At 41.3% G+C, this 13,822-nt stretch overlaps 1 protein-coding gene across 10 annotated transcripts in view; it reads right to left on the bottom strand.

The window, feature by feature from the left end:
- SCAPER (S-phase cyclin A associated protein in the ER) overlaps nucleotides 1–13,822 on the bottom strand; it is a 406,842-nt gene that overhangs the window by 308,473 nt on the left and 84,547 nt on the right. For 9 of the 10 annotated variants that reach the window (XM_075897363.2, XM_075897366.2, XM_075897365.2 and 6 more), the window contains 3 exons: nucleotides 12,073–12,335; nucleotides 7,765–8,013; nucleotides 4,529–4,699 (listed from right to left, as the gene is read on the bottom strand). In XM_075897363.2, the coding sequence (XP_075753478.1) occupies nucleotides 4,529–4,699; nucleotides 7,765–8,013; nucleotides 12,073–12,335 (683 nt within the window). The remainder of the gene's footprint in view (nucleotides 1–4,528; nucleotides 4,700–7,764; nucleotides 8,014–12,072; nucleotides 12,336–13,822) is intronic. The other variant, XM_075897364.2, reaches the window with a different exon arrangement.

The following is a 13,822-nucleotide window of genomic DNA, read 5'->3' as shown; positions in this document are numbered from 1 at the left end:
AGCTCAAGTCAGGCGAAATGAACATGATGCGTGCATCAGAAGAAAAGCGAGCCCGCAGGAAGTTATGCAACAACAACAGCCAGGGAACCACCTACAGCTGCGACTTCTGCGGCAAAGAATGCCTGTCCCGGATTGGCCTTTTCAGCCACCAACGACGCTGTCCCCGACGCTGTCCCAGACAATCCGACACAAACCAAGACGAGAACTAGGATACGTCATCCATGGTCAACTGACCGACGGAGGCCAACAAAACACCAGTTCCATAGTTTTATGGCTTCCGCACATAGGGATCTGGATCGGGCTCCACCTTGACGGTTGATATAATAAACTGTGGTAGTATTATCGGTAAGTATTTGTGCTACCTGGCCCTGAATCTTTGGAAGGAACGCTCCACACGCACTGATGACTGCCCTGAGCTCCAGTAAGTTGATGTGCTGGTGGGATTCTTCTGCGTTCCACTGGCCTTGGGCAAATGCGCCCTCGCAATGAGCTCCCTAGCCCAGAAGAGACGCATCCGAGGTGACTTGAATGGTCGGCTGAGGGCGGTGAAATGGAACACCAGAGAGCATGTTGACGGGCAACATCCACCATGCCAGTGACTGCTTCACCAGTAATGGGACCTGTACCAGTCTGTGCATGTTGTGGTTGCCTGGGCGATACACTGAGGCCAGCCAGCGTTGTAAACATCTGAGACATAGTCTCGTGTAGTGTACTACATAAGTTGTGGAAGCCATGTGCCCCAACAGTTGTAAACAGGTGAGTATTGTTGCCTTCGGGCTTATTGTAAGTGTTTAAGCAAGGCCCTGGCAGTTATAGAATCTAACTGTGCCCCAATGAACACGAGGAATCTTTGTGGTGTGAGTGTCAACACTGGCACATTTAACACAAGGCCCAGGTCTGCGCACAGTGCCCTTGTGAGTTCGGTGGCTCGGAGTGCTTAATCATATGAATGAGTCTTGATTAGGCAGTCGTCCAAGTATGGAAAAATCATGATGCCTTGATGATGAAGATACACGGCAACTACCGCTAGTGTCTTGGAAAAGACCCTCGGTGCTGATGATAGGCTGAACGGAAGTACCTTATAGTGGAAGTGTTGTGTGTCTATGACAAATCTCAGGAAGTGCCTGTGCGCTGGGTGGACTGTAATATGGAAATAGGCGTCCTGCAAATCGAGGGACATGAACCAATCCCTGGTGTTTAGAGCTGGGAGTATGGAAGCTAGGGTCACCATCTTGAATTTGTGTTTCCTGAGATACCTTTTCAGGTTTCGAAGGTCCAGGATGGATCTGTATCCCTGTGATTTCTTCTCAGTGAGAAAATGGCGAGAATAAAATCCTTTGCCCTGAAACTGTTCGGGCACCCTCTCCACCTCTCCTATCTCGATGAGTCAGACAACCTCTTGCATTAAGAGTGTATTGTGAGATGGGTCCCTGAAAAGGGACGGGGTGGAGGGGTAGTAGGAGGGAGGGAGAGAAGAGGTATCAAATACCCTGTTGATATTAGCTCCCGGACCCAACAGTCTGTGGTGATGGCAAACCACCTCTGTTGAAAGGGCCTCAGGCGATGGTGAAAAAGTTTCTGTGCTCCCGGGAAGTATGTGAGTGGGATGGTCCACAGTCCCTCAATAGGACCGTCAAACTTGCTGTCTGCTGTTCTGGGAGTTGGAACTCCTGTTGGTTTGTGGTCTGTGTTTTTGGGGACGGGGTCTGCCCCTTTGTTGTTGTTGTTCCTGTCGCCTATCTGGGCCCCATATAGGAAAAGGGCCTCTGCCTGTAGTATGGCGTGTAATGCTTATGACGGTAAGGAGGTGTGTACATCCCAAGAGTTCTTAAAAGTTGTCCTGGAATCCTTACCCGAGTGGAGCACCTGATCAGTTTTTTCTGCAAAAAGGCTCTGCCTATCGAATGGCAAGTCCTTCACTTTGCTCTGTAAGTCCTTAGGGACTGAGGCCAACTGTAGTCAGGATGACCTTCTCATGACCACCAATGTAGCTGTGGCTGCTGCGTCAGCTATGTCCAGGGAAAACTGTAAGGCCATTGTCGAGGCCACACAGCCCTCCTGGACTACTGATTTCAGCATTTGCCGTTTGTCCTCGGGCAGATGCTCCAAAGCCACAACTAACTTTGAATAATTGTCAAAGCTGTGATTGGATAGATGCACCACATAATTCGCCATCCTGAGAATGAGACTGACATAAGAATAAACTTTTCTTCCAAAGAGGTCCAGACGTTTGGCCTCTTTGTCTGCACCAGCATTTTTGTGCTGTGCCATTTTGGCCTTTTGTTGGCCTGCATCAACAACTAGAGAATTTGGTTGTGGGTGCACAAACAAAAATTCCATCCCCTTGGAGAGGACTAAATACTTTTTGCCAGATTTCTTATGCGTAGGCTGTGAAGACACAGGCATCTGCCAGATGTCATCGGCGATCTTTAATTTTTTCGTCCAATGGTAAAGCCATTTTAGGTTTCTGCGAACGATGCAAATTCTTAAGGAGGCGGTGCTGTTTCTGATGGACCTCCATGAGATGTAATTCTTGGGATTCCGCCACCCTTGTGAAAAGCTCATGAAACTGGTGGATGTTGTCGGTGGGAAAGGAATCCCCCGGGAAAACTGCATCATCCAATGATGAGGAGGATCTATCGAGTGGAGGTTCTGCTTGAGGTTGGGGTGCTCCAGTGTTGGTACTTGTGCTGGTTCCGGTTGTGCAGGAGGGATAGGTACATCTCCCGATGGTGTCGGTGAGTGAGTAGGATCGGCCAGTGGCGTTGGCAGTCTGTAATCACCGTGAGGTTGTGAGTAATGACAGCGCAGAGACCTGGAGGAGGAATGTTCTGAGGAATATCGGTGGCGGTAGCATTGCTGATAGTACCGATCATGGTAGCGATGCCTCGGGGAGTACCCTGGCGAATATGTTCTCCTGTAATCATATTAGTATCTGGAGTATGGCAATCTTGAAGGAGACGTAAGAGAATGAGATCTGTGAGCGATATAGGATGGTGAATGAGAGAATGTATGGTATCGCTGAGGCAAAGGTGAGAGCCCAGGCAAGTGTTTGCGGTGAGAGACGTGAGGAATTTGCGTCTCTTGATGTAGTGGCACTGAGAATACTGAAGCAGGTGACTGCGGATAAGGGGAAAAGATGGCCAGTTCCGGACTCAGGGAGGGCGTTCTTATCCTCCTTGACTTGTCTCTGGCCTTCTTGCGCACTGGAGATTGACTCACTTCGGAATGTGATCTGTGCTTAGTTGGCAGTGCATTGCGATAAGACGTGCTCAGTGCCATTGTACTCTGTGCGGATGGTGCTGACGATCCGCTGTGAGCCAGTGCTGGCGAGCATACTATTGCCCGTTCCGCTGGGACTGTTGTGAATGCAGTCAGTCTGACGCCGCCAGTGCCGGCGCAGTAGAGGGTGCCAGCGCGGTAGGAGGAGTTGGTGCCATTGGTGCCGGCGTGGATGGGAAACTCAGTACCGGGGCGGTCAGTGCCTGGGCGATCGGTGCCGATGTGGGCAGTTCCAGCCTGTGGTTTCCGTTTTACTGGAGCCGGGGCCGACTCAGGTCTTAAGAGTTGCAGCCATGGATACCGTCTCCCTATGATGGGAAGGGCTTGGCTCTGTGACGCAGCGGCTTGGCTTGTGCTGTTCAGCATGTCGAGGTAACCCTGCTCCCAAGGTACCTGGCTTATCGTCCATCCGTCCATACTCCTACATGATGTAGATGAGCGGGGGGATAACTTTCTACTGAGTTTCGGAGCCGTGGACTCTGCTGTTCCCTCCTGCTCCGGGTGGAAAGGCTGAAGCACCTTGTTGAAGAGAAACATTTTTAACAGCATTTCGCTGTCACGTCTGGCCCGGGCCATCAGTTTGGTGCAATGTGGGCATTTTTGGAGTATAGGACCCTCGCCCAGACATTTAATACAAGTTGAATGCCTGTTGGACTAATTAACACTAACTACTAAATAACTTTCTGACTAACTAGACTATGGCTAACGCTAAGAAAAACTATAAAACTTTTCTCTCTCTCTGACAGGAGGAGACAAGGCTCGCGCCGCCTGAGACTGTGAACAGTTAGGAGGAACTGGCGGGAGCCGGATCACACACAAGCTCAGGAGGGGCGTGAACAGCACGCACTGCCGCGCTTGTGCAGTCCAGCCAAACTACAGCTGACAATTCTCTGACCTGCGGCGCTGGGACGGGCCCGACACCTGAAGTGGGCCCCGACACCTACGGGGACACTATCCGAAGAAGAAAAAAAATACGTATTTGTTCTGCCAGTTAGTTGGCCAGGGTGAGTAATTAGCAACTAAAGTAATACAGAATACAAAAAGTAAAACACAGTAGGATTAAAAATACCTTAGGCAAATATCTGTAAATTCTTAAAGTTCTTAAATATATAAACAGTATTTTATATTTCTAATATAAATTAAACTGCAAAAAGCAAGTAAGAATGTGAAATTAAATTCTATGTTTATATTCCGATGACATCCAAAACAAGTAACAATTACTAATTTTAAGAGACTGAAAACTCACAGAAAAATCACTATCATTGTCAGTCTCGATGTTAATGTCATTATTTTCTTCTGCTTCAATCTCTCTAGTTAACTGTTCTTCTTCTGCAATGGCACTAGCTATTGCTTCTTCATTGGCCTTTTCCAGGCGATCTGCTAACTCTTCTTTTTTAGCAAGAACTTCTGCCATAGACTGTATAGAAAATCAGAAATTAAATCTGGACCAGAGTGTTAGAAATAAGTAATTTCCCACATATTAATCATGTTACATTTTATGTCAGTTTACCAATATTTTATATCACTTGTGCTACATTTAAAGGATACATTTAATGAATTAAAAAAACAGGCTAAAATGCTAGCAGTTTTAATCTAATTAATTAAAATGACCACAAGAAAATTTCTTAAGGTATGATATCATTATCATTACATTGTTTATCTACATTAACATCATACTACAAGAATATTACAAGATACTATTGGTCATTGAAAGTAACAAAGATGATTTACCATTATTGTCTGAGGGCATGAATACACTTGCACCCTCTTTCAAGAGAGGGATGCAAATGAAGACATTTGAAATTGCAAGTGAAGCAGGGATTTAAATATCCCGCGCTCCATTTGCATATTTGCGTTATGGTGCTATTTCAAAATAACAGACGCTGTTAAGATGTGGTTATTTCCAGAGAAAACCCTTCTATCGAAATAACTGGTAAACCTCATTATATGAGGAATAAGGGTTATTTCGAGAGAAGGGTTTTCTCTCAAAATAACCGTGTCTTAACAATGCAAATGGAGTACGGGATATTTAAATCCCGGCTTCATTTGCAATTTTGATTGTCTTCATTTGCATCCCTCTCTCGAAAGAGGGTGCAAGTGTAGACATGTCCTCCTGACTCTTCACAAATCCTTTGCTAGTGTCAAGGACTAAGCAAAGCGGATCCAGAAACAGTAATAGCCTAAATGAGTTCACATATCTTGCTAGACAACAAAGAAAGGCATGCAGACCCTACCTTCTATTCCTGAACATCTATACAGAATTCAGAAAATAAGTGAGAGTCTACGCAGATAATATCTTTGGAGAACTTTATTCTAGTTACTAGTCATGAATTCATTTAGTTCTTAATGACACTTCCTCAAATATCTACCACTATTAACACTGATTCAGCTCATATGCTGTTAGCAAAGTTGGAAGTGCTAATATATATGAAAGGATACTTTCTAATCAACAGAAAATTCCTTTATGAGCTGTAGATACAACTACCCTAAGACTCCAATGACTGCTAACACCAATGAAGGTGAACCAGTGTTAACTATGATGGCATATATTTTTGAAAATTTTCTTTACTACAGACACCTCCCTTTAGAAGTTACCTAGCACTAGATTAGTCCAATATAATGGAGAAATTCATCAGCCCCTCTGCCAAAGATAAGAAAATGGTGACTCCTTTTATTAGAAAACATTCTTGCATGTCATAGGCATTTTAATTACATTTATTTCATGCTACTAAATAACATTAGCACTCTGTTCTTGAAAATCCTCTTGCTGCAAAGTGACATCCATGTATGATGTTAACAGCATGAGAGATCAACAGTTTTTAGCTTGCTTTATAGACAAGAAAAAATTCTGTATGAACAATAAGCAATATGTTTGAATTGTACACCAGTGATGGGCAACCTATGGCCTGTGGGCCACGTGCACACATGGTTCTGTGTGTCCCCTGAAAAACATTTCGTTTACCATTAGCCACATGAAGAGTTGCCAGATTCCACCAGTTTCTGTTCACATAGGGCTTTTTTCCCTAATGGTATCGCTAAAGTGACATGCATGTAAAGCAAAGTGCATGCTGATTGTATATAACATTAACCCTGAGAGTCCTGCATGCCCTCTGCATCCTATCCATGTGTTGCTATAGTTTAATCGGCACATCCTGCAAATTCTAGGTATGAAAGCACAGTTAGCAAAACAACCCTTTCCCGGGAGAGCGCCTTGGTTATGACAATCTTGCAGCCCACTGAGATAGAGGGCCAATCATGCAGCCCACTCACTAGCCTAGGTTGTGCATTGCTGTTGTACACAGTAAAAATTATTATTTGCACTAAGACATATTTTTGAAGTACCAAATAGTTGAAAGAATCAGAAATATAATATTCATGCAGCTTACTCAAAGTCAGCAAAGAAAAAGTTATAAGGAAATATTTTATATTGTACAAGCTCACTAGTAAGAAATGGCCCCAAACAATATGAAGTCCTGTGGCACTCTGGAGACTAAGATTTATTAGGTCATAAGCTTTCATGGCTAAAACTCCATCAGATGAATTGGAGTGGAGTTGTGTGCGCATGCGCACAACAAAAGAAAAAGGTTATTTATGTAAATGAGGCTAATCAAGTCAGAGAGGAAGTACTTGTTCACAGCAGTTGATATGGAAATATGGATCTGAAAAGAGAGGAAATTGCCTTTGTAATTCATTAAAAAGTTAAGATCCTTATTCAATCCTAAATTGATAGTGTTGAATTTGCAAATGAATTCCAGTTCAGCTGTCACCCTTTGAAATTGGATTCTGAAATTCTTTTGTAGAAAAATCGCTACTTTTAAATCCATTATTGAATGTCCATACAGGTTAAAGTGTTCCCCTACACGTTTATGTGTGTTACCATTCATGATGTCTGATTTGTGTCCATTTATCCTTTGGTGTAGAAACTGTCCAGTTTGGCCAATATACATGGCAGAGGGGCATTTTTACCCACGAAACCTTATGCCCTAATAAATCTGTTAGGCTGTAAGGTGTTAGGCTGTAAGGACTCCTCATTTTTGTACTTACAGATTAACATGGCTACCCCAAGACTTTCCCCAAACAAATGTCAGCTATGCTTGCTAGCTGCATAAAAGAAGGGTTGGTTTGATTTTAATGGGGAAAGAAGTCTGATCAGTTCCATGTTTGTCTAATCAACAATAATGAAAGGAAGCAAAAAAAAAAAAAATCATTGTAATCATGTATCTAGAAAGAACTGGAGTTGTGATCCTTGTAATCCAAACCAGTGCATTACTGTACATTTAGCCTTACTCAACCGTCTTACTGTAATTAATTTTTACTTGAATATGCTTGGAAATGTGTAAGACATTTTTTCTATACTATATACTTTTGATCATTTGTGAACTTTTCCACAAATTTTATAGCAGGCTAACATTATATCTTGTGCAATACAAAATGAGAAACCCCAAGACATGGTTTATTCAGAATTCTTGTAAATTGTCTTACCAATCGGGCAGCACTCACATTTGAAATGTCTGAGGGGTCCATTTCACTTTCTGTCTTTTTTTTTCCTTCTTGGTGCTGTTCTCTACTACCCAAGATCAGGAAGAGAGGGTCATCAATCTGTAGATTTTCTGAAGTATGTTCTGTGTCTATGACAACTGCAGGCATTTCAGAACGTGTTTGTAAGCAAGAGCTATCTTGTAAAACCATGTTGCCACTGTTTCTGGAATCTTCTAGTGTGTGTGCTGTGAACTAGTAAAAGACACATTTACAAAATAAGTCAGATGCAACACACTGATTTTCAAATACACAGCTTGAAAAAAACCTAATAAAATGCCACATTTAACCCGCATATAGTAGGTGATTTGACTAGTGATAGAAATAGTTAGAGTTGCCTAGCATTTCCTATACACTTATAAAACTTGCAGGGTGAAAGTGCCTGCCTGAAGCTGATTTTGTTTGTTTGTTTGTTTGTTTGTTTGTTTGTTTGTTTGGTTGGTTGGTTGGTTGGTTGGTTGGTTGGTTGGTTGGTTGGTTGGTTGGTTGGTTGGTTGGTTGGTTGGTTGGTTGGTTGGTTGGTTGGTTGTTGGAAGATTTCAGCTAAAGCAGCTCACCCATTTCCAAGGACAAGGGATAGGGAAAACACATTGTTTTATGGACATTAAAAAAAAAAAATCTTACAACCTTTGTTTTGAAAGGCTCTGAAAAATATCTCCATTTTTACATGCTCAGTACAGAATCTTGCCTCCTTTGATGCACAGGACAAGTGTATTCGGTCAATGAGTCTGTTGTCTGCAAAATACTTGCTTCCTTTGTTGAAGAAGCTGGAAGTAAATGCAGTAAATGAGGCAAGGAATTGCAGGAAGAGAAAGGATGGTCTCATGGTTAAAACTGTTAAATGCCATTCTAGGGAAGTAGATTCTATTTCTCCCTCTACCAAAGTTCTTATGGGATGTTGAGCAAGTCTCATAAGCCAAAATTTTCCACAGGTGACCAAAAATTCATTATTTTTTGAGCACCCAAATTGAAACACCTGAGGTCTTTTTTGCTGAAGTGCTGGGAACACACAACTGCAACTCTAAATTGCTCTGAACACACAAAGTGATATAAAATGTTAAGTTCTCTGAAATCCGAGCATAGGTAGCTCAAAGCCATGGAATTAATTCTAGCTTCCAAGTCTGTAAAAACAAAGATGTAGAGGAGGTGACTGAAAAAAAGACGACAAGGATAATATATGGAAATATAGTAGAACATTATTTTATTAAGGCCTATGATCTCCCCTCCCTTTCTCAATGCAGAGAGGAGTGAGTGAGAGTTCCCAAAGAAGCAAAATGCAGGGACTTGTGACCTCACCAAAGACAATGTGATTGTACTGCTGTATAACTAAAAAAGCAGAACTTGGCAGAAGGGATATAAGATCTATTCAGTGTTAATACCAGCATATAAATAAAAGCTGGAATGTGTTACGTGGGCCCTTTTCCTTCATAGAAGAAAACGGGAACATTGGTATAGTGGCAGATCTCCAGGCACTATCCCTTTCTCCTCCCACCTACTTCTTGCTTTGTCAAAAAAAATGGACACCAGAACTGAGGTGTACACAGAATGTGGATTCTTCAGATTCCTGCCATCCACCTCTTATGTAGAATGACAACACTGGTCCCTTTTCAAAAGGGAACACCCAAAATTGCAGAGGCAGGAACAGGTATGCTTCTTTATGTGCAACTCTGTTAAATCAGCAGGATTACATTGGTAAATATGTAAAATTTGGCCTCATTGTTAAATCAACCAATATGTATACTTTTAATAGTTATCATTCTAATGATTTAAATATCATGTATAAGATTTTGTTTATACTGGCATCAACATTATTTATATCACAGTCACTGTTGCTAATATTCTTATTCATAATATTTATATTAGCTTGACTGATGTTTACAGTGTAGTCATAACTGTATATGAAAAAATCAATAGTTACATGGCAAAATCAATAGTAATTATATGAAATAATGTTAAAAAAATACAAACATTCCCACTTCAGCAAAAGACATCAATACAACAATGGAGAAAACCGCCATATGTAGCTTTGTTACTAGGGTCTCCTAACAATAATATTTTAACCAAACAATATTGACCAGTAAATAATTCCCACCAATATTATGATTGTTATACATGATATAATTATATGCATGTCTTACAAAGCGCAATCCCTTTGACTGCATTTTAATATATATGCAACTAGGGTTTTATATAAGAGTCATACAATAGCGACGAGGAGTCCTGTGGCACCTTATAGACTAACTGAAGTGTAGGAGCATAAGCTTTCGTGGGCAAAGACCCACTTCATCAGATGCATGAGTGGGTCTTTGCCCACGAAAGCTTATGCTCCTACACTTCAGTTAGTCTATAAGGTGCCACAGGACTCCTCGTCGCTTTTGCAGATTCAGACTAACACGGCTACCAGTCATACAATAGTTCATTTTCATGAAAAGGATTAAATCATGGCCAGATTTTGCCCGGCCTTTGCAATGAGAGGAAGAAAGGGAGTCTCCATGTAGGGATGTTACTGAAACAGCAAAGGAATGGGAAAGCAACTAAAATTGCAATCCCATCACATTATTGCTAACACATATTTTTAGAGTACAAGAACTGTATCCCCCGTAGGATTTTAGTCACTACCAGAGGAAGTGGGGAGGGCCACAGTAAATTTCAAAAGCTATATCCCTTATATAATCTCTTCAACATAGGGTTGCCAGACGGTTTAACAAAAAATACTGAACCCCCTCCTCCCTCCCCCCCCCCCAAAAAAAAAAATCGGGAAAAAATTCTGTCAAGGGAAAAAAAGTGGGAGACCAAAGTTGTTGTTAAAAAAAAAAAAGCCCCCCCTCCCCCCCCGAACAGAATCACGGAGGAAAAAAAAATTTAATTTTTTTTTTAAAAGAGGCTGCCCCTTTAAGATGGCCACCATCTTGGGCACCATTTTTAAAATCCCGCAGCTCCACCTGGTAAGTACATGGAAGCCGGGGGCCAGGGATGAGCTGGCAGGGGGCGGGGTCCGGGGCCATGGGGAGGGGTGCAGAAGCAGCTTTGCAAGTCACACTTTTGGGAGGCAAGAGCCACGGGATAGCCACGGCTGGTATTGAGGGAGGCATCACATGGCCAGCTCCTGGGTCTCTACTGGTCACGTGGGCCAGAGCAGCACGCACTCTGCTCCCACCCCAGCCTGGCACTCCCTAGCGTGGTGCCCGGCAAGTGCCCGGCACTCCCTAGCGTGGCGCCCGACAAGTGCCCTTTTCTGCCCCCCTTGACTACAACTCTGTTGCACTCCTCACTCTCCCCTCCCCCGCCAGATGCAGCAGGGGAAAATTGTCCCCACTGGGCTTCCATCCAAGGGAAACAGGAAATTTCCATGGTTTTTTACCGGACACAGCCCGCAAATACCGGACACCTGGCAACCCTACCTCAACATCATTCATCAGAGATGACAGCCACAGAGGCAAGATTAAGTTGTATCCCTCTAAAGCAGTGTTTCCCAATTTTATTTGGCCACAGATCTCTTTTCAGCTTGAAAGAATTTCAAGGAACCCCTAAGGTTGCCAGGATAAAATTTGTTGAGGGGGGGGAAAAAAGACCCACTGACTCCCGCTGCAAAAAGGCTCTGTTTCTTTAAGAGGAGGCGGGCAAGTGCCAAGTTGTCGCAGAACCCTTACTTTTGCTTCACGGAACCCTGAGGTTCCATGGAGCACCAATTGGGAAACACTGCTCTAAAGACGTTTGGAGACATACTCTACGTGCCAGAGAACTCCAGGACATATTGTAGCTCTGAACCATCCCCAAAACAGGCATGTGGCCTTGATGGCATAAGGAGTGTACGTAAGTGAATACAAATAATTTTTCTGATGTCTTTAGGTTTTTTTAAAAATATTTGGTAGTTTGAGCTAGAAGCTACTGTTAAAGCCAAATTTGATTTTATACTTTCAAAAACATTAAAACATTTTGGTTATTGGCACAATAAATGTGTCCAATCCTGCAGCCCTTATGGGTGAGCAGATCCACTGACTCCAGCTAAGCATTTCCACCTGATATTTTTCTAGACATTATAAAATATATAGTGCACCTCTATCGGATAAAAAACTCTTATCAGTCAGTTTATATCATCACCTTACTGTCATTCACAATGTAGTTTCTGCATATTAACCATAATAAAAGGGAATTAATATAAGTTCCAAACATAATAACTTTGATAATATTTCTATATAAATAAGAAAACTATTGCAATAATAAAGATATGAAGTGTTCCCAAATTATACTTACCTGAGTCTTGTCAGCAAGAGGATGCTCACTCAGATATAAAGAATCTTTCTGCAGAGGTTCTGTAGTTTTGGGTGCACTATCTCTATCGAATGAATTCTTCTGTTGACACTCTGATGGCCTGAAGCCTACATTTTCTTTGTCACTGTCATCTTTAGCTCTTAACAATTCTGCAGTTACAGGAGTTTTTGTTGCAACAGCTGTAGATCGAGATCGAATAGGCCTTCCACGCTGAACTGTTTCCCAGCCTTCTGCATCCTTCCGCTCTAAACAAAAAAGCAAAAACACCCAGCAAGAAATAATTTTATAAATACAATATTGCAGTCACAATTAGCAATTTTATTAACATTTGCCTAAACTATTCTTGCACAAAATAACATCTTTTCTCTTAAAAAATATATGGAACCTATTAGACACTGTACAAGATTAATTTTCCTTCCAAGGAGAACTATCAATTTAAAAATTATGGAACCAATCCTGCAAATTCCTTTGTCGATACTTTACTAGTGAGAATAGTTTCCCTGACTTCCGAGGGGCTACTTTCATGAGCAAGTTATTCATGAGCATAAGCGTTTGTACATTTTTGGGTATATACGCATACGTTTTAACAACAGGCGTTCTTACCTACGTTTCAGTTTACATTCTCAGGCCATGATCCTGCAGTCACAGCTTGGAACACAAGACTCTTGCAACCCTATAAACCCCAATGACTTGACTGGGCCTCAGTGAAAGTACAAGAATCTACCCATGCAAATACAATTGCAAGATTGAGGCCTTATGCTATTAAAAGTGAAAGTATTTTAAATATATAATTTAATATTTTTCTATGTATTCTGTTGGCTTACTTTTGTATTTTGCTCAGACTGGATGATAAAAATATACAATGTAGTGTCAATTTCCAGATAATATACCGTCAGAGTCTCATGAAATCACACAATGTTGGGAAGACTAAGTTGAAAACTGCAACATTTATTTAGAAGAGCAATTTTCATTGTGTTTTTTTTAATTTCATGGAAATGTTTCTATTGATTACTGATTTTATACATGCTCGTTTTATTAAAATATTATCATTTGGCACAGGTTTTATAGTGCTGGACGAATTAATGTTAAAGAATAAACTGCATTGATTGAATTATAATAATTGCGAAATAAAAATAACTCCATCATCCCCAGTTCAGAGATTCCTGACAAATTCAGTGCTGGGGGACATATGAAAGTTCTTTAATAGCCCTAAATATATGCAGGATGAGCCTTCTTTAGCCAAAATTTGTAGGATTTTTATAGTCCTGAGAAGAACATGCAACATTAGCATTATTTCTAACACTTTATCAGCCAATGCGTTCTTGCAAAGCTTATGAAAGACTCATTATTAAAGCTTTCCCCAATCCTTTTGCTTTCAAAAGTAAACTGAAGGAAATTTTTTGTACGACTTTGGACTCTTTAGCATATAAATATATTGGCAGATTGTTTGCACTCTAATGGACATTAATACATATTATCTATAAAATCTCTATGGGGAAAAGAAAATTTATTCCAGGAGAAGCTATTCTAAAAATAACCTTTTGTTCATTTTAAAATTAGCCTTTGTTCTCTGAATTTTGCCTTCTACTGCTACATTTAAGCAACAGAATATGTGGAAATGTACAAATAATTTTGGCTTAAAAAAAAATAAATCTAGAAAATAGATACATTTTGCACTTTTAGTAATCTGTTTTTGCTGGGCTCTGCATCATTTTCTAGTGATTGAGATTTA

Source organism: Pelodiscus sinensis, chromosome 14 (genome assembly GCF_052426305.1).
Source record: "Pelodiscus sinensis isolate ZL-2025 chromosome 14, ASM5242630v1, whole genome shotgun sequence".
Lineage (NCBI taxonomy): Eukaryota > Metazoa > Chordata > Testudines > Trionychidae > Pelodiscus > Pelodiscus sinensis.
The sequence above is the reverse complement of the archived record's forward strand: the minus strand, read 5'-3'. Positions and strand labels throughout refer to the sequence as shown.